Source organism: Trematomus bernacchii, unplaced genomic scaffold, assembly GCF_902827165.1.
Source record: "Trematomus bernacchii unplaced genomic scaffold, fTreBer1.1, whole genome shotgun sequence".
In the NCBI taxonomy this organism is placed as follows: domain Eukaryota; kingdom Metazoa; phylum Chordata; class Actinopteri; order Perciformes; family Nototheniidae; genus Trematomus; species Trematomus bernacchii.
In genome coordinates, this window is record NW_022987727.1 from 14,178,572 (window position 1) to 14,198,405 (window position 19,834).

Genomic DNA, 19,834 nt, shown 5'->3' on the forward strand with positions numbered 1-19,834 from the left:
TCTAAAGTCAAGGATCTAGAACTGGTACTTATAGTTGTAATGATACAGTCTGGTTATAATGCTGTTTGGAGGAGGCCTCACAGGTAAGAGCACTAACTAGCTACCATCACATGCACCTTAGCTTAACTTAAATGTATTAAACGTATAATTAAGTGATAGCAAAATATAAATAACTAATGTCATGCAAACATATTAATATTTGCTTGATTCCAGTGTTGCATTTAGCACATTGCATACAAACGTTAAGGGATTTTAAGATTCTGAAGTATTATGCTAAAAACTCAATAACTTAGATTATTATTTATAGTTTTGCTGAATAGTTTCATGTCCGCTTACCTTAGAAACGTAAAATGTGACGGCAGTGTGCTGATGGGGAAGCATGTTAGCTTAGCTTCTTAGCTTGAGCTAGCTCTGTTACTTCCCAGCTGGAGGCAGAAGGTCCCGCCTCGGCTCCGCCTCTTTGCCCTTATTTGGAGCAGGATGTAGCAGGCGGGAGTTAGACTCAGACGTCACTGTCGAGGGCTTCTCGGCAACTCTGCAGAATCCTATGGGTGACGTCACGGACCCTACGTCCATTTATATATACAGTCTATGGGTAAAACTAATGAAAAATATAACAAAAATAATATTAAAAAAATATATATTTTAAAAAAATATATTTTTTTTTTAATGTTTTTAAATATTATTTTTTGGAATATCTTAGGCCCTCACAGAGGGCCTAGAGGGCCCTGACGGCTCGCCACTGGTCAAGAGGGGGAGAAAAAAAGATCTCCGTCCTCCGTGTTTTATTATATAGAGTCGTTATTCATTTGTTTTAAAGCTCACTAAATAACAAAGAAGACCTTTGACCGGCACTTTTCTAATTTTGACCGGAAGATTTAAACTTTAACGGACATCTTGACCGGCGAAAGAAACTGAAACTGAAACTCTGCCGCACGGTCCCCTCGTTCCTTGGAAGAGGCGGAGAGGTGGGTGTTTGTCATCTGCTGGGGACTAACCGGAGAGAATTACAGTGCTTGCCTCGACGGGGAGGGATTGCATTGAATTAAAGCAGCGGGAGCAAACGCTTGCCTCGGGGAGGGAGAAAAAAAGCCACAGCGGAGAATAAACAGAAGGGTAACCATGGTAACTATGGGCGGGAAGTCTTCTTCGCTGCTTTTGTGGCAGACTACAGCGCCACTTACAGGCCTGGCATATGTACTACAGCGTCTCCAGCGCTTTCGAGCGGCAATGGCCGGCCGTGGCCCAACCCCACATTCCCCTGATAGTTGGAGAGTTGGCCCAATAGCCGTAGCGCCACTTCTGTGACGTCATAGAAGTGTTCAAATCTGGATCAGTCTGTATCAGATCCGTTGCAGCCCCTTTTTTAGAGATGTGGGTATGGAGGAAAATAGAGAGGGTTGTGTTTTCTGACACTTGGTGAGTTCCCTGGAACACCGGGGACACATATTCATGTATAAAAGACGTACAAAAGTGCATTTTGCATGATAGGTCCCCTTTAAGTTAAAGTAGAAGTATCAGAGTGTAGGAATACTCTGTTACAAGTGAAAGTCCTACAATCAAAATGTCAAAATTACAAAAGTATTGGCATTAAATATACGTAAAGTATCAAAAGTACTCATTATGCAAATTGGCCCAATCACAACCATATATATTATATGTTTTGATTATAATTATTTATGTATTGATGTGTTTATCTAGTTGATAAAGGTGGAACTAACTTAAATTACGTAATGTATTGCTGGTTAGCTGTTGAATTTAATCCAGGTGTAACTGAAGTCTTATTTAAGTGTTGATCATTAATCTATACCTGCAAAGTAACGAAAAGGTAAGTAAGAGTAAAAGTGTATTATTTACCTCTGAATTGTAGTTGAGTAGAACTCCGGTAGAACTACAAAGTAACATAAAATGGAAATACTAAAGTAAAGTAAAAGTAGCTCAAAATTGTACTTAAGTACAGTACTTGAGTAAATGTACTTACTTAACACCACTGATTAAGTGTCACAACAGAAGCCACTTGGCTCCATAATGTGCTGCTGTGATACAAAATACATAATGCTGCCATTTGCGAAATTCAGAAAGGAGAACAATTCTGGGTTTTGAGAAAGCAATGTTTTTGTATTACTTCAAAATGTTTTAATTAGTAAAAAGGGAAGGGTTACAATCTTTCCTTGAACAATTTGAGTCTTCAAAGGACCTTTGGAGGCCTTCTCTGTGTCTTTGATCATACACAGTCTATGAGGCTGACGTTGAAATACATAATGTAAAAGTAACTTTTCCTTACAAGCACCGAGAAGCTTGATGCTGTATTTTTCTTGTATGGTTTTATTATATCATATTATCATGTTGTATTATATCAGAGGGAAGTCATTGTTTCACATCGGACGTTTTAGAGACGTTACTTAGCGTTGAGACTTCCGGTGTGCCATAATAATACCGCTGCGCGTATTTCAGGTTTGTTTAACCATTTCATCTGCTCGCTGGTTCATTTCATTATTTTCTGTACTCAGGTCTTTAACTTCACAAACCAATACAGACATGTATGCCCCAGTTTAGAGCTTAACCAGCTGTACTAACTATCCCGTTGAAATCACCTTGTTAGCTTCAGAAGTTGTTTAGCAACTGTCGACCATGCTAGTGTTAGCTAGCTATAGTTAGCTAATGTGTTAGCACCCGCCGCTGGACTCACAACATTCACAGTCAGAAGTAATACACTCGTCTATCATTTTCGCCTTATACACACACTGGTTTATGTATGACAAAACCCTAACTATGTTGGCAGGCTAACTAAGTCTACTCGCAACGTCAATTGGCCTCTTAATGTTAGCTAGCTAAATGCTACATGCTGTTGTGATGTACCGTGTAGTTAGCGTGAGTTGAACAACACAGATAATAGGACACAGTGACAGATAAGCAACATGCATGAATTATTCGTATGCGATTATAATGTTTGCTAACATGACTACATCTGCTGTGTTTGGTATGTTGTACGTTTATTTCGGTGGGGCAGCATTGGGAATAGCACCGCACGGGTATAATCATTACAGTACCTTTACGTTTTTATACGTCTCAATTTAGGAAATAACTTGCGATTTACAAGAAGACCTCATAATCTCAAATATTGAATGTTAATTCAAAATGTTTCACATATTTAACAAGAAAGTAAAATGTTAAAGCATATTCCAACAAATAGATAATGGATCTGATATAAAAATATTGGATTATTTTATTCTTTATAGGCCTAACTCTTCATATTCAAAGAAGGCTGAAGTTATATCTAATGTGTCCTTGTTTTTGTGTGATGTGGAGCAGGCGGTGGAGAGTGGACGCTGATGGGGGACGAAAAGGAGACCTGGAAAGTTAAAACTCTTGACGAAATCCTACAAGAAAAAAAACGCAGAAGAGAATTAGAAGAGAAAACGGATCCCAAGCACCAGAAAAATGTAAAGTACCTTAAAGCTTATGTTTGACCAACATTGCCCCTTACATGTTGATACAGTATTAAACAAATTGTAACTCCAAGCCATTTTTTCCCTTTCTGCCTTTTATTTGCTGTAGAAGTTATACATTAAAATGGTAAGTTTAATAATCAATAAAATATATGGAAAATCGTATTGAATAAGTCAAAGCTTCAAAACATTGTCTTATCATTGTAATATCTATGACTTACTTTTTGCTTTTATAGAAGACTTTAATGTCATATTCTCGAAATGCTGTTTTAATACTTAAAGTAAGTAACAGTTCTGTTGGGAACAATAAATATCTTTAATGTAATTATTTACTTTTTGAAAACATTAAATAGTGTTAGCTAAATTTCAAATGTGCTTTAACCACAATTTTGGAAAATTCATCTTTTCGATTACCACCATAATCAAACAGCATGTTATCTGTCAAAGTTTACAAAACTTCTGAGCCCGCAGTCGTTCAAATGAAGGTGCTTACAAGTGTTTGTCATAAACATCCCTTGTTTTTGGCAAGTAGTACGAGTCTTTCAATAGGCGAGTGTATGTCTTGTGTATTTACGTCCATTTGCTGGGAATCAACGGTTAAAGGCTGAATCCCAATATTTCGCTTCCAACAACATTTCCTGAAAAACAGCTGCAAACATGTACACACAGAAGGCAGCACACGACAAACTATAATCCTTAAACATAGTCATAGGTGAATAAGGGTTCAGACTGTTTATACCGCTCTTATTGTCTTGCACAGTCCTCTCAGGGCCTTGTTCCACAGTCGGATGATCGGGAGACCAAACGAGATACCCCGGAGGAAGGAGAACTACGGGATCAAAAGATGGAAATAACAATTCGTAATTCCCCGTACACACGGGAGGACTCAACAGAAGACAGGTACATAAACCGTAGTACACAAATATGTGTATTTTCACAGGGGAAGTAGTATGCTTGCAATAGTTTAAATTCAAATCATGTGTGACATGTTTTTCTTTTATATCTATGCAGGGCCGAAGAAGATGACTCATTAGCAATCAAGCCACCACAGCAAATAGCAAGAAAAGACAAGTCTCACCACAGAAAGGAGGAGAAGAGAAAAGATAAAAGACGTCACCGCAGTCACTCTGCTGAAGGAGGTACGAGCGTCGTGAACACCTGAATCCAACATGTTTGGAACTATTTTTGAAGTAAGGATCTCCTCAAAACTATGTTTCTTTTACTTCTACAGCAGGGAAACATGTTCGACCCAAAGAGAAAGAAAAAGAGCGAGAAAGCGACCGCAGGAACCGTCAGTGGGAAGAAGACAAAGCCCGGAGAGACTGGGAGAGGCAGAAACGAAGGGAGCAGGCCAGAGCTCACTCGCGCAGAGAGAGGTGAGCATCTCACCTGGAAAGGCACCACATATTAGATTAGCTCGGATTAATTCAGGCACAGAAGTATTTGCCCTTTTTGATTTTCACTTGAGTTTAATTAGGATTCATGTTTTTGAAGGTTTTGTTGGAGTAAGAATTCAACTTGCCAGGATGTTAAAATGATTGAGCTACATGAGAATTTTCTATTTATCTACTACTGTCTTTCAATTGTATAGCTACTGTACTGTGGATTTACATGTACTGTGTGTGATGTACTGGTCATAGTTTATTTGAAAGTTTCTCACTCAAGTCCAGGTGGCTAAATTGCAGGTGTATTTATATTAAAAAATATATATATATTCTACGTAAACAATGCAGATTGAAATGGACTCCCAACAATTCTCCAATATTATTGATGAGTATAGCAGTGAATGTATCTGAGAGACAAACTTTAAAGAGTTCAGTTTGTTGGAATTTGGGGTGCACATGGTACTTTATAGCAGGCCCCCAGTTGGAGAAACAAACAGGAGAACCAGCACAGAAGTATGCAATGTAGTACTGTGGACTGGGCGGTCAGCAAAATGTTTTAGGAGCTAAAAAAAGTCCCACCTAAAAGAATCAATATCTGTTTAATCGTTGGCTATATTTAGATTTTTTTTTCCCCTCTTTACTTTGCAGTCAGACAGCCCTTTCCAACGAGGAACTGAAGCCGTTATCTAATCTCTCTTTAATACCATCAGACTCCATTGACAAAAAACGGTAATTAAACATTTCAAAGCGTGGTTTTTGCTGCTGCCTGAATAATTATGTCTGTTTTTGTAATTGTGCTAAGGACAAATTCAAACAAAATACACAAATAAACATAAACAAACGTACAGATTGTTCCATGTTCTGAGCTCTGTTTCAAAGAGAGCTGCATAACAGCTTCAGTACCTAGTCAGAAAGGTCTGTCTCACTGCAAGGTAACGTGGCAAAATAAACTGTATTTATAGCGTATTTAAAAACTGATGTTGAATTTGTTAGGTTGGCCTTTTTTAGGTGGCTGAAAAGCATTTGGCTGCTGCCCTGCCCTCAGCAACACATCGCTTTACTTCATGCCGTTACTCATGTCTGTTTCTCCAAACTGCCATCTAGTGTATACATACACAAACACACATTGACAAGATTGGGCTTTTGGTTGTCTGAACAGACCCCGATTGGATTCTCCTGGGTTTTTTTTGGACCACAGGGACCGGCTGGAACAGCAGGAGCGCCAGCGTGAGCGAGACAGGAAGCTGCGCGAACAGCAGAAAGAGCAGCGGGAGCTGAAAGAGCGGGAGAGGAGGGCGGAGGAGCGGCGCAAAGAGCGAGGGGGGCGGCGAGAAGGTCGGTGAATGAGTAGAGGTGTGGGATATTTTTGTGTGTATTGGGATAGATTAAATTACAACCCTAACCATTGAAAGCATAAATGCTCAGAAACACATACGCTAACTGTTTATCTGTGAAATGTCCTGCTAATTGGATCCTTGAGTTCAAAGACAGAAACTGAGAGAATAATGGTATAATGCTAAGGGATGGAGATTATGAGAGATGGAGTTGGTAGCTAAGGACAAGCATGATTGAGACATCATTCAAAATGACTTAGAAACTGACCTAGGCTGAAATCATAAACAAATATGATGAGTAGGGGAATTCAGGATGGTAGAATAAATAATGGTGTCTTACGTAATGGAGAAAATCAAAATGGAGAGCATCAAGATCAAAAAGGAGAGCCTGAGATGAAAGAGAAGTGGGCTACACAAACACACAGAAGGCGAAAACAACGGATAAGAAATGTGTATTTTTCCTATTACTCTGTGAACTATGATGCAGGACTCATTGAAAAATGAATCTATCCTATCCGCAGTGCCGTCCGCCCATAGGCTATTACCTGAAGATTATGATGACAAGTCAAAACAAAGTCACCGCAGCCGAAGTCCCCCCCGCGTTCCCCGGGACAGATCAGATCTCAGCGAACCCAGGAAGAGTGGAAGTAAGTAGATAAAGTCACAATTTCTATATAACAAGAAACAATTCAAAAATCCCTTATATGCTTCTATGATATTCTAAACTGTATCATGTACAATGACTCAGTTTCCCCGACATCATCATCATCATCGTCTCATACGCCTGCAGCCTCTAAGGAGGAGAAGCCGGAGGGCAAAGATCCGCTGGCAGACCTCCAGGACATCAGCGGCAGCGAGAGGAAGACCAGCTCAGGAGAGTCCTCCATGGGTAAAGGACTAGTTCACCTACACTTAAAGCAAAGCACACATGTATATTTTACTGCAAAATACTTTATAATTTCCAATTACTCTTTCTTACTTTTTGGATTGGACATTTTCAATGGAAACTGAATTATTCCTCATTTATGTCAGTCATTAATTATAATACAAATAATACACTATTTATATTGCACCTTGGCAAGTGCTTTCACACAAAAACAAATGCCATTTTACATCACATTCTACGTTAGAACGAATAAAGGATTTCTGATTCTGATTCAACACACACATCAAAGAAACACATTCTAAATCACAGGCTTAAACAAACAAAAAGTCATTAAACATAAATAAAATCACATTAAAACAATTCTAAAAACATATAGCTTTGAACTTAACAAGAAGGGGATGAGCCAGCAGATATCTGCATTAAATAGCTTTAAAATATTAAAAAAAAACTGTTCTCGTATCATTCACCTTCTCCAGCATCAGGATCAGGATCAGGCTCTGACGAAGAGGACGACAATGACGAAGACGAGTCCAGCAGCCAGAGTGAGGTCGAAGAAGAGGAAGGAGAGTCTATTTCAGGCTCAGGAAGGTCTGAGCACAGCGCAGGTAAAACCGCTGTTCCACTGCTCTGGTGAACAGCCTGTTACGGAGAAACACAGCTTTAACTGTTCCCTTCCTCCCTTTCAGAGGACGTGAGTGAGGACGAGCAGTCAGGGGAGGAATTTGAAGATGAGAGGGAAAATGGGAATCACGTACCTGCAGGTATGTGATATCTGGGAATATAAAGATGTATTTCTTAAAAGTTATTCTGATCAGCTAGATCGAATCGTTATTATTTAAGATAAGTGCAAATAAAAAACATTTCAACGGTTAGTCTGACAAGTGTTTTAAACTAAACTGACTTTCCTCTCCGCCTCACAGTGACAGAGTCCCGCTTCGATCACGACTCCGAGGAGAGCGGTGAGGACATGGAGGAAGATGAAGACGGGGAGGACACGGCAGGAGAGGGCGACCCCACGCCTCAGTCTCAAACTCATTCTCGCTCCCCCACCCCCGAAGAGAACTACATCCCAGACTCGCCCCCGATTTCACCTGTGGAGCTGAAGAAGGAGCTTCCCAAATATCTGCCTGCTTTACAGGTCGGCAACAACATAATGCAAATGCTATTCTGGCCAAAATGTGTTGATGTTGGCATGTAATGCGATCTAGCAGTATGTCGAGGTCTTCAATCAGAGGTTGTTGATTTTTGTCAGGGTTGTCGCAGTGTTGAGGAATTCCAGTGCTTGAACCGAATAGAAGAGGGAACCTACGGCGTGGTGTACCGAGCCAAGGACAAAAAGACGGGTATGAACATAAACACGTAGGTCCAAATACTGTTGGGGTTCTCGTTGTGTTTATCGTTAAAAATAATGGGTACTGCCTCGTGTTGGCAGATGAAATCGTGGCCCTGAAAAGGCTGAAGATGGAGAAGGAGAAGGAGGGCTTCCCCATCACCTCTTTGAGAGAAATCAATACAATCCTGAAAGCTCAGCACCCAAACATCGTCACAGTGAGGGTGAGAGATATTCAATCTTAGTATTAACACTTTTATTGTGTGTCCTTAAGTGTTCAACTAACTCTAAACTTTGCTTTCCCCCCTATATTAGGAAATAGTTGTTGGAAGTAATATGGACAAGATCTACATCGTGATGAACTATGTAGAACATGACCTGAAGAGTCTGATGGAAACCATGAAGCAGCCCTTCCTGCCAGGTACAATGAGACGCTGCTACACACTTGAACTAGAAAGTTGAATGGGATAAAAATGAGTTTCAACACAAAGTTTCTCTCTCAGGTGAAGTGAAGACTCTGATGATCCAGCTGCTGCGAGGTGTCCGACATCTCCACGACAACTGGATCCTCCATCGCGATCTGAAGACGTCCAATCTGCTGCTGAGCCACAAGGGGATCCTCAAGGTAGGACCGGACTGTGGCCCCATGAACAGAAGCTAGGTAGTACTTTCCTTGGCAACAGCTGCTCTCGCTGGATCCTTTGTGGTAGCTCAGAGAGTCAGTCATTTAATCTATAAAACTGTCTTTTAAAAGAATAGTTTTCCATTTCACTTCAACATTAGTGGTTTTTACAGACTAATTGGTCTCTTGCCCACAGTATCCAGCTTTTTATAGGAAGTTCAATATGTAAGTGGCTCTTGCAGTTATTGACTGGCTTTCTGGAAAATGTAGCAACATTGTTAATTGAAGTAGAATAGACTAACTGAGAGGTTTGTTGGTTTGGATTAATGTCCAACAGCAAGGACTGTTGATTGATGTTGGTTATTTTAACATCACAGACCCTAGCCACCAGGATAAGGCCACTGTGTATACAGTTGTCACATGTCTTTATAACATTTGAGATTAGCAATATAGCAGATAGTAATGAAAATGCATGTTTTTTTTATTTCCTTTTTTTAACAAGCTGTCCTGTGAAAGTTTGAGGCAAAAAGGGCGTTTATTTTAGGAGATCTTTGTGTGAAACTTGTGTAAATAGACAAGCATTGAAACCGTAAGAACACTGCAGAAGTCCACCGGTTCTAGCCATGGATTATAATTTAAATTACCTGGGGAAAAAAGCTTATCCATAAATAAATATGGTATATTTTGATAGAGTAAATAAACTTGTGAAAGGAGTACTTTAATCCATCTTTTGATGTGCAACTCTTTCCAGAGCGGGAGCACACTTGCACAAACAACACATGTTGACTATAAGTCAATCTGAGCATGAATGTTTGGCAAAATGTAAGGCATGTTTATATAAACGACATTTGTCAGTTATGTATGCAAGCTGACAAGAAAATGTGAATCACTGCATCTTGTTGTACCAGAGTATACCTATGAGACCAGAGTTCCCGTTAGAATATTTTTTTGCCGGTCAACATGTCCGTTAAAGTTGAAATCTTCCGGACAAAATTAGATAAGTGCCGGTTAAAGGTCTTCTTTGTTATTTATTGAGCTTTAAAACAAATTGATATGATTCGACATTAAACAAACTAATTATAGTAGATTAACTACATTATTCAAAAGTGTACAGTAATTTACAAAAACGCGGGAATAATAAACGGAGCGCTCTCTCCTTCTCCTGACAGCCCGTCAGTATCATGCAGCTCGCGGATCCAGTAATGAGTGACCCGACAGTAAAACTAAACATATCTATAACTAGTTTAGGTAGTTTGAGAGGTAATTAAAATAGCTACGTGTGATTTTCTAACCTGAAGTGTGTTTTGCTCTGCTCGCCGCTGCAGGGGATCATGCAGAGCTGCGTGTCGACTCGTCAGCAGCAGCCGATCTCTCTCTCCTGTCAGATTAGACTTTACTCGCATTTATGTCCATATCGATCAGATCTAGCTAGTTCTAGCTAATGATATGACTACCTGCTTGTTAAAAGACACCTAAACAATAAGCGTCGCTATGCAACCGGATGAGGCCACAAAGTATAGCGCAGCATTATGCATTTGTTTACATGCCCACCGGAACCCCGAGGCATTACCAACAGATCAACGCACAATCAACCCATACAGGACATCTCTTTCTCCACATTAAGTGTTAGACATTAGAATTGACAATTTTTGTCTGTCACATACTCTTTTGTCTGTCACATACTATTCTTGTCTGTCACATAAGTGGCGCAACTGATGCGGTATTGCGCTAAGGGAAAATTATTTTGACCGGACATTTTGACCGGAGAGATTTAGATTTGCCGGACTTCAGCATATTTTACCGGTCATTGTCCGGTAATTACCGGCTAACGGGAACTCTGTATGAGACATCAGAGGGCTGTGAAATTGACACCATTTGGAGTTTAAAAAAAAAAGTTTTTAATGGTGGGCATCTGACCTGTCATGTAGATTGGCGACTTTGGTTTGGCCCGGGAGTACGGCTCCCCCTTGAAGCCCTACACCCCCGTAGTGGTGACCCTGTGGTACCGATCACCGGAGCTGCTGCTCGGAGCCAAGGTGAGAATTCAACTGTACTGCATCCACACTTCATAAGAAATACCTTTGCAATACTTTTCATATATGTGGTCACACCATCGTGATTGATTGTGGTTTGCCCAGTGATATATTTCCAAGAGAAGAAACGTTTATGAGATCCAAATACCACTGAAACACCATTTGAGTTTTACAGTATATGATTTACACCAGAGGTTCCCAACCCCCGGGCCGCGGACCGGTACCGGGCCGCGGAGGTGTTACTGCCGGGCCGCGAAATAGCTGTGAATTTATCGTAATATTTGCAGAATTATAAATATATAAAAATATTTTATCATGTTTTTTTTTATTTTCGCACCTATACCAGTCATATTATTTCATCCAGTAGCCTAGTTAAAGGTCCACCAGAAAACAGTTGAAAATGGCTTTTATGGTGTTCCGAGGGATTCGGCGGCTCAGCCTAAGGTCTCAGCCTCTCGTTCGCACGAGAAAGTTACCGGTGTGCCAAGTAGGAAGTGGAGCGCACAGGAAACAACCGTTTCATTGCAGACTGTTATGTTTATGTGGGGAAATGGCAGTGCATACATTATTTGAGATATATTTCAAACTCGGACTTCATTTTAAGGACATGTCGGCCAGGGGTGTAGAGCTATTTGTTTAAGCACCGGATTGGCAAAAAAAAAGGAGAGTCTGTAAATCAGTCTGCCTTGATCTATGAATTAATGTCCGGGACTCTCACGGTATCTGCTGCCCGCAGCTGTTTTATAGAAGGAAAACCTCCTTCACTTCATGAAATGGCTGCAGCACCAGGAGGCAGCGGGACGTGTACTCCGCCTCTGAGAAGTGCAGCACCAGCGCGTAAAGAGCTGTGCCGTTTTTTTTGTTTTCCGTTTTTCCAAAAAACAAAAAAAAACGACTTTAATATGTTTTGGATGTATATTGTTCTAGTATTTGTTCAGGCTGTTACATACAATTAGCCTCTGTTGCTACCTGCTGGTGAGTAAATATTAAAATCAGTTAAAATTGACAACCGGTCCGCGATTTTTATGTATCTGCCGGTCCTTGGCCCAATAAAGGTTGGGAACCCCTGATTTACACCACCAGACGCTCGAGGTCCAGCAGTCTGTCAGAGCACATCCACTCTCACTCACACACACACACACACACGCACAAGACACAACTCTGACGCCGCAGCCGGCCAGGCAGACTGTCTACTTTGTGTTTCTGCGGTCTGCCACTGTGTTTGTTCTTCTCTCCACAGGAGTACTCTACAGCTGTGGACATGTGGTCAGTGGGCTGCATATTTGGGGAGCTGCTCACCCAGAAACCTCTTTTCCCTGGAAAATCTGAAATCGACCAAATTAACAAGATATTTAAGGTAAAAATCCCCTCATTTGCCCTCATATAATGAAATAATTCCTCACGCTGAAGTGTAAAGCCCTTCTGTTTAACCTGTTACGCACCGCCCCCCCGGTACCGGGCGGATAAACGCGTCATTTGCAGGAAACAACGTCTAAGGAATCTTAATATTTAATAAACTATGAATGTTTTATATCCATGTAACTGGAAGAAACTCAGCTAACTGATCTTTTTTTTTTTTTTTTATCCCAAAAAACCCCACAATACTAACACTCAGCCTCTGAATTAGCCACGAGCGAAAAAATGTAACCTAAAACTGCACCTAAACTCACTCATAACTCCCTTATTACTTATCCTAGATGCACAGCCAACCCCTCGATTAGCATCTCCTGGAGACACAGAATCTGTGTAAAAAAACCTCAACACTCAGTGATAAACATTTGCGACGCTATAAACGAAAGCGTACATCATAACATGTGGAGCTAGGTAGCTAGAAACGCTAACATGGCTTACCTTGGTCAAAACTGGTCTTCAATGGCATTAAAACGATAAACGATGCTGCAGTTAATCCATAGGTTAATCCAATGTGTCTGTGTCCTCTTTGAAATGATTTCTGATAATCCATAAGCAATAAAACTGCTTTTTCGTTTCCAAATGACAGAGCGAGAGATCGGTCTACTCTGCTGCAAAATTACATGCGCGCAGCCCCCACCTTTTCTCTTCACAACGTGTGTGTGTGGGAGCCTCCCCCTTCGATTCTATTGGCTCTAACGGTCAGAAAGAGGTGTCAACCATCAAAATCGACCAAGGGGTGCCAGAGATATGTAAAAAAAAACATTTTCACCCAAATCACCTCAGAGGTGGGGTGGTTTTGGCTAAACCTCTCTAAAAAGGTCAAATGTCACTTGTTTTGCATCAATCTTGATACAGGGTACTTATTATATGTTGTGCTTTGGATTCCTAAAGCTTTTAGTCTACTAACCCATCATCCAAGGGTAGTTTTCACTATCTGTAAAAAATAATTTTTGGACGGACACTATAATTTACAGTTTTTTACTATGTAAAATCTGAATTTTCTTTAAAATAAAAAACATCTACATTGATTCTGACACTTCTACATCCAACTCACAGATGTAACCTTGCTTTGATAAAAGAAATTATTCATATAACCCTTTTAGAAGTTAAGTTGTAGTCATTTGTTTTGGGCATGTCATTTTCGAGCCTGAAACATGAAAAACAGGCTTGGTGCTTAACAGGTTAAAGACTGTAAATCTTTTGAGCGTGTCGCCTGTCAGAGCGTGGAGTTCTGCAGTGCGCCACAGGGTGGAGCTTTTGACTCATTAAAACAAGCTTGAATTTATGAAACTGAAAAAGGTCACCAAAGAGGGTTTTTTCATAATACAGGAAAGGTAGTGAAACCAAACCATGCTGTGAGGATGTCTGCTGCTTTTTCAATGTTGCTGCTACTTGTATATTTGTACATTTCCCCTCTGTGAGAAAATTAAGGTATTCTGACTCTGACTGTTTGTGCTATTCATCCCTGCAATATTAATAACTAGTTCTCTGACCTAATAGAGCAGAATATGACCATGTCTGGTTTATAAGACCTGTTTTCCTTGAAGAACAGCATCGCTAATTACCCATAAAAACAATCTACCTGCTTGCAAAAGGAAAACTTTTATGGGAAGCTGGAACAGCAGGAGGTCTGGTATGAATCAGCAGTAACACACTGCTCTTAAAGTAAAAAAAGGCTGATGGGTGAAAGCAAAAACGGGAAAACAGAAGTGAACCTCAACTTCAAACCACAGTGAATCAGGTAGAAGCTACAAAAGTGCAGGCAGCTGAACACAGAGCTTTCTCTACAGTCTGCAGCACATACACACAGAGTTTAGGGGAGGAGACAGTCCCTGCTTATGGTCTGCTTAAAGCATGACAGCCTTTTGGACTGATGTCATTGAGGCCTCCCAAGTCATCCTACACCCTTTACCAGTTATGAATTAAAGCATTGAAATTCACTTAGGAATGGTTTATTGCCACGCGCCTGCGGTTGATGAATTCCTTTGCCAAAAATGGGAATATCTCATATCCATCTCCCCTCGTGCTAACATCATGCTGTCTGCTGACTGTGTGTTGTCTGTCTGTCTGCAGGATCTGGGGTCACCCAGCGAGAAGATCTGGCCCGGCTACAACGAGCTGCCCGCTGTGAAGAAAATGACTTTCACAGAGTATCCCTACAACAACCTGCGAAAGCGCTTTGGAGCGCTGCTCTCCGATCAAGGCTTTGACCTCATGAACAAGTAGGATTCCACACAAGACACAACATTGCTCCTCACACACGCCGCACTGCATCTTAAAGGGGCCCTATTCTGTTCTTTTGGGTTTCCCTTTCCTGTATTGTGTTGTATAGGTTTTTGTACATGTAAATGGTCTGCAAAGGTTAAAATCCAAGAGTCCGGTGCCTTGCTCAAGGGCATCACGGCAGGGCCCATGAGGTGAACTGGGACCTCTCCAAGTGCCAGTCCACTCTCCATATTTAGGTCTGTGCGGGGACTTGAACCGGCTCACAGTCCAAGCCCCTACTGACTGAGCCACTGCCGGAATAACATCACGATGTAACACTCAGGCTTCTATTGGATATATCTCCAACACATTGCATGTGACGAAGGAGGAGGACATCTCTAAGCAGTTGACCAATCACAACAGAGCCGGCCAGCTAACCAATCAGAGCAGACTGGGCTCTGGTTTCAGACAGAGGGTGAAAAGAGGTGCTGCAGCACAGGCAGTACGAGAGAAATAAAGACCTTTTTGAAAATTCTAGCATGTCACAGTAGAGGAACTAAATACAAATATGAAGCTTTTTAAAATGAGCATAATAGGGCCCCTTTAACTAAACTACAGTCTGTCTGGAGGAGGGGTTCCAACTGATCTCGCTGCATGCTCATGTGACTGAGAAACTGTATGGATACTGGGTTTGTGACATACTTAACTTAATAAAGTATATGTTAGAATAACCCAGTGCCAAGTCGATCATTCACATCATGGGTAAAGAAGGAACTACATCAAATAAAGGGTATCAATTTAAGAACTTTATTGTTATCACTTTAACAATATTTTACAACAATATCTAGACTTGGCTCTTGACACAGACATGACGGATAACAAATGATACACAGTGCAGGAAGAGGCAAATCCATTGCGCTTTTTTATATACCTAAAGAATATACAAAATGCTACAAACACAAGAATAGTATACAAAATAACATGAACTGATACTGATGGAAAACTAATAGTTCAACATATAATTATACATATAAAAGTGTTTGTATACATTGTAGCATATTTGTTCCAGTAAAATAGAAATGTATTTATCTTTTTTTTAAACTTTTAAAATGTATATATTATTAAAGGTCCCATGTCATGGCCATTTCTACTGATCATAATTCCATTGTTGAGGTCTACTAGAATAGATTTATATTGTGCAATTTTCCAAAATCACATTGGTTTCTCATACAGCATCTCTGTATAGGATGTGTATTCACTCTCTGTCCTAAACGGCTTGTTGGAGCTCCTGCGTGGGGTCTTCGAGACAGCGAGACATCACGAATGGACGCGGGAAGGGGGGGGGGTGCTGAGGGGGCTGCAGCACCCCCATCCACTAGCACCCCCATCCACTAGCACCCCAAACGCGGCACACCTACAGTGTAAGCGCGCCACAGTTTTGCTGCTGCGAGGCTCCACTAGCACCCCCCCCCCCCCCCCAGCGTGTCACAGTTTCGCCGCTTAGAGAGTGTGTGTGTGTGTGAGGAGCTCCACGCATTGATCCATTTGGACTAACCCTAACCCTTAAACTCTTTCTTATTTTATAAAGTCTTGTTAGTCAACATACATTTTCAAGTTGCAAGAAGAGAGTTTGTTTTCAGGAATATCTATGTTGTTTCCATTCATTATTTATGAAACACAGACAAATGTCAACTGCAATTTTCAAACCCTAGTATCAGTTACAATTAGTCCTCCAGAGGAAATTGCCTTACTTGGATGAACCCATTGCTATCCATCAAATCCTGGGTCTTATTCCACCTTTTTTTCTTTTTTTCATCGAGTGCATTTCTGGCAAGCTGAATTAAAACATGACAACGGTAGCAGACTAGTAATTCATCACCGTGCCTCAGCAGCAGGCCCGTTCCACACACAAGCCACTGTGAAGGTCCACCACTGCTAGAAAATGTTTTATAAAACACACAGACGACTGGGTTCATAATTGTTTCTCGCACATTCCAAAGATCAGCATTGTTTATCAGCTGTCTTCCGAGCTCCTCACCCACCCACAGAGCCTCCTGCCTGCACCTGTAAATGAAAAGCATACCGCTCGGTTACCTCGCAGCTGCAGAGGATGGCAGCAGCGCGGTTCAGTGGAAGTCTGGCACCCGTCCAACGCAGCTGAAAGCTTCCAGCTGTTGGACTCACAAGGCGTTTACCCAGAGACAGACCTCAGGAGGTCAACACGTAGAGGAGTGCGGTTTGAAAGCTTCACACAGAGCGCCGCAGGATCAGTTTAGAGGAATATTTTGGCAGGTAGATATCGCAGAGCTGTTCGGAATATCACACCCCACTGTGTCGGGAAGTGTTTGAGGAATGGGGCCTTAAGTAACCTGAAGAAGGGCCTCAACATGCACATGATTTGCTGAATCTAGCTTGACTTAAAATAAAAAGTTAGTTAGATAGAAGTCCAGAATACTGCTGGTTCATATCCCAGTTAAAACCGGTCTGTACGGCTCTTAAAACCAGCAGGGCTCTTTGGTCCTGAGTGCGGAGGATGAGTACATTCACAGGTGCAGGAAGAGCACACATTCTTTGAGTTCCTAAACAATAACAAGTGCTGGATCATCCCTTTCAATGATAGTATTTGCCATCATGTGTCGGAAAGCTGAGAATTTGTTATCAAAACATTTTTTTACATTGAAGATTTCAATCAGACAGAATTAGAAAGCTAATTATTACGATTAAACAGCTCCTCATTATTCTGTGTTGATCCTGTCATATCCAGTTAAGACTACGTGCACCATTTTCACTGGCTCCTCGTGACAGGTCTGCAGCTCATGACGGGATTCTCTGTTTAGATTAAGTCAATCAAGCTGATTAGTAAAGGGAACATTTGCCTCGTTTGTGGATGTACAAGTGTTTAAATTAATCAGTTCCTCAGTGCATGCTAAATTGGACAAAAAAATCTGAGTTCTCCAGCAGTGCCTACACGTACCTGCGTCTGATCTTTTGACACAAACTAGCTTCCTGCTTAAAGGCATTAGCATCTAAATATGAATTCTTCGTCTGTTTCCAGATTCCTCACCTACTGCCCCAGTAAGAGGATTTTATCGGACGAGGGGCTCAAACACGAGTACCTCCGCGAGACGCCGCTGCCCATCGACCCGTCCATGTTCCCCACCTGGCCCGCCAAGAGCGAGCAGCAGAGGGTGAAGAGAGGCACCAGCCCTCGCCCACCCGAGGGAGGCCTGGGCTACAGTCACCTGGTAAGGACATTAAGGCTCCACTTTCTCCATTACACACAGCTACCAGTCTTTCCGTACGCTGTCTGTGTTAAATAGATTACAGACCTACAGGCTTCTGCTTTGTGTCCGCGTATTTCCTCCTTATGTTTTCCATGATGAGCTACCGTTGGGGCCCTAATTTTTTCAGCAGTGGTCCTACCCACCCAGAAGCTAAAGGCTTATACTTTCAATGACAGTTACAGGAGATATTTTCATTCACATTTTAATGCAACGGTATTGGTTGTTTAGCCCAGCTTTTTTCTTTTCAAATGTGGAAAAGCTTGCTTGTAAACTGAAACACCGAAAAGGAATATTTCAATTAATAAAATACAATCAAAATGTATCATAAGAATCATTCAGGTTGAGGTTATAATATAAAATATAGAGGAAATTATATCAGAAGAGTGATACAACTTGATTAACCAGGAGCAATCTTTGTTTCTCTCCAGGGTGACGATGACCTCAAAGACACAGGCTTCCATCTGACGACCAGCAACCAGGGGGTGTCTGCAGTCGGTCCTGGATTCAGCCTCAAATTCTGAGCCCAGAAACAGCTGGACACCTGGCTGTCTGACAGAGCGAGAGCAAAGAAAGTTCTGTGAATTGTTTCTTCTTTTGGAATTGGACAGTGTCGCTGGTTTACATCTGTGAACCAGAGCGAAATCTGACCGGTTACAACTGTTACCAGATAGTCAGGACTGTCTCACAGCAAGACTGGTGGCTCAAACATGTTGAATCTCCAGAAATGTCCCTGCAACCTTTTCGGCTTCTATGTTTTTTTTAAAACCATTTCACCATTTTAAACGTGGTTATTTTAGCTCTTTACAGGAGACACAACCATTCACCTTTTAGAAGTTTAGCTCTCATGTTTTTTTTTATTTTCCCTTTTTATACTTCATGAGGACCAGCTTTTCTAAATGGTTGGTATTTCCTGGCTGCCTGAGCTACTGTATAACGATGCTTTCATCCAGCATTATGTTAGAAATGTACTGTCAATGTCACTCCATGACGGGGGCGATGTTATTGCTCAAAATAAAGTTTGAAACTTTGTTTTGTCTGACGCTTTCCATATATTTATAAACCCTGTCCAAGCTATCCAAACAGAACCGCACGCTTCCAAAACAGAAAAAAAAACGAAGGGAAGTCGAGCCCTACAAAAAAAAAATCCATACTTGAACCCAACTCGGTAGTCGCTGTCCAACAGTGATGTCATTCTTTGCACTGCACACTTTGTCTCAGTACTTTGTTCTTTCAGGGGAAAGAGACCCAGACTTCACTCTGCCTGTTTGAATTTTGAATTGCTCTGCGACTTGAGAATTAAACCAATAAATTCTTTGATTTTGAGCCGAAGGAAAATAAACCGTACATTACAGTCCGCTCGCTGCTTTCGCAGAAAAACAAACCCATTGTCTTGGGATGTATAGAGCCAGCTCTAAATAGAAATGTTCATGAATCAGTTTTATCTATCCCCTTCTGCAGATTATTACACCTGATGTGTTGAATAATCTTGGAAGGAGAGCTGCTAGTGGAATCGACTGCTCTGGATCTCTGGAGGCAGACTGCTGGCTTCACTGTGAGGCTAGTAAAGTAAGCTAGACGTCTGAGGTGTTCCATATGTGGTTTAAGGTCCAAATGGTTCCAAAAGCTGTAGACAGCGCTGCTTATTCTGGCTGAGGAAGTGTAGTTTGGTCAGTGCATAAATTATTCATAAGGCAAGGGCTTCTGTAACTTTCTTTAAGCTCCTTAACAGAAACAGACCTGTTTTTTTTTTTTGTTGCAACATTTTCTCTGGGACCATTTAGCTAAAGATTGTGTGTTCACTGTATTTTAGAATATTCTCATATAGTGGTTCAGAAATTAATTGTTTTTGACTAGATGCTCGAAGAAGAGGGTTTCATGTTTTGCTCTACAACA

The 19,834-nt window shown here is 41.2% G+C and overlaps 1 protein-coding gene across 7 annotated transcripts; it reads left to right on the top strand.

The window, feature by feature from the left end:
• Positions 1–2,408: 2,408 nt before the first annotated feature.
• On the top strand, positions 2,409–18,970 carry cdk11b (cyclin-dependent kinase 11B). Of its 7 annotated transcripts, none has more exons than XM_034145085.1 (22): positions 2,410–2,454; positions 3,313–3,443; positions 3,559–3,576; positions 4,210–4,349; positions 4,461–4,588; positions 4,681–4,825; positions 5,483–5,563; positions 5,994–6,169; positions 6,690–6,815; positions 6,917–7,057; positions 7,531–7,659; positions 7,741–7,815; positions 7,975–8,192; positions 8,307–8,397; positions 8,487–8,608; positions 8,700–8,805; positions 8,888–9,009; positions 10,935–11,042; positions 12,280–12,396; positions 14,526–14,674; positions 17,713–17,902; positions 18,370–18,970. In XM_034145085.1, the coding sequence occupies exons 2-22, from the start codon at positions 3,333–3,335 to the stop codon at positions 18,460–18,462; spliced, it is 2,586 nt and encodes an 861-aa protein (XP_034000976.1). In that variant the 5' UTR covers positions 2,410–2,454; positions 3,313–3,332; the 3' UTR covers positions 18,463–18,970. The 7 variants fall into 7 exon arrangements, with proteins under 7 accessions (XP_034000977.1, XP_034000976.1, XP_034000978.1 ...); XM_034145087.1 differs by having other exon boundaries at positions 6,033–6,169; XM_034145086.1 differs by lacking the exon at positions 3,559–3,576 and having other exon boundaries at positions 2,409–2,454.
• Positions 18,971–19,834: the final 864 nt, after the last annotated feature.

What these genes read in the sequence shown, in the direction of transcription:
- cdk11b (XM_034145085.1), top strand. Translation starts at nt 3,333, where the DNA reads ATGGGGGACGAAAAGGAGACCTGGAAAGTTAAAACTCTTGACGAAATC. An exon ending in GAGGACTCAACAGAAGACAG is followed by an intron (nt 4,350 to 4,460) that starts GTACATAAACCG and finishes ATATCTATGCAG; the next exon opens with GGCCGAAGAAGATGACTCAT. An exon ending in AGCTGCTGCTCGGAGCCAAG is followed by an intron (nt 11,043 to 12,279) that starts GTGAGAATTCAA and finishes TTCTCTCCACAG; the next exon opens with GAGTACTCTACAGCTGTGGA.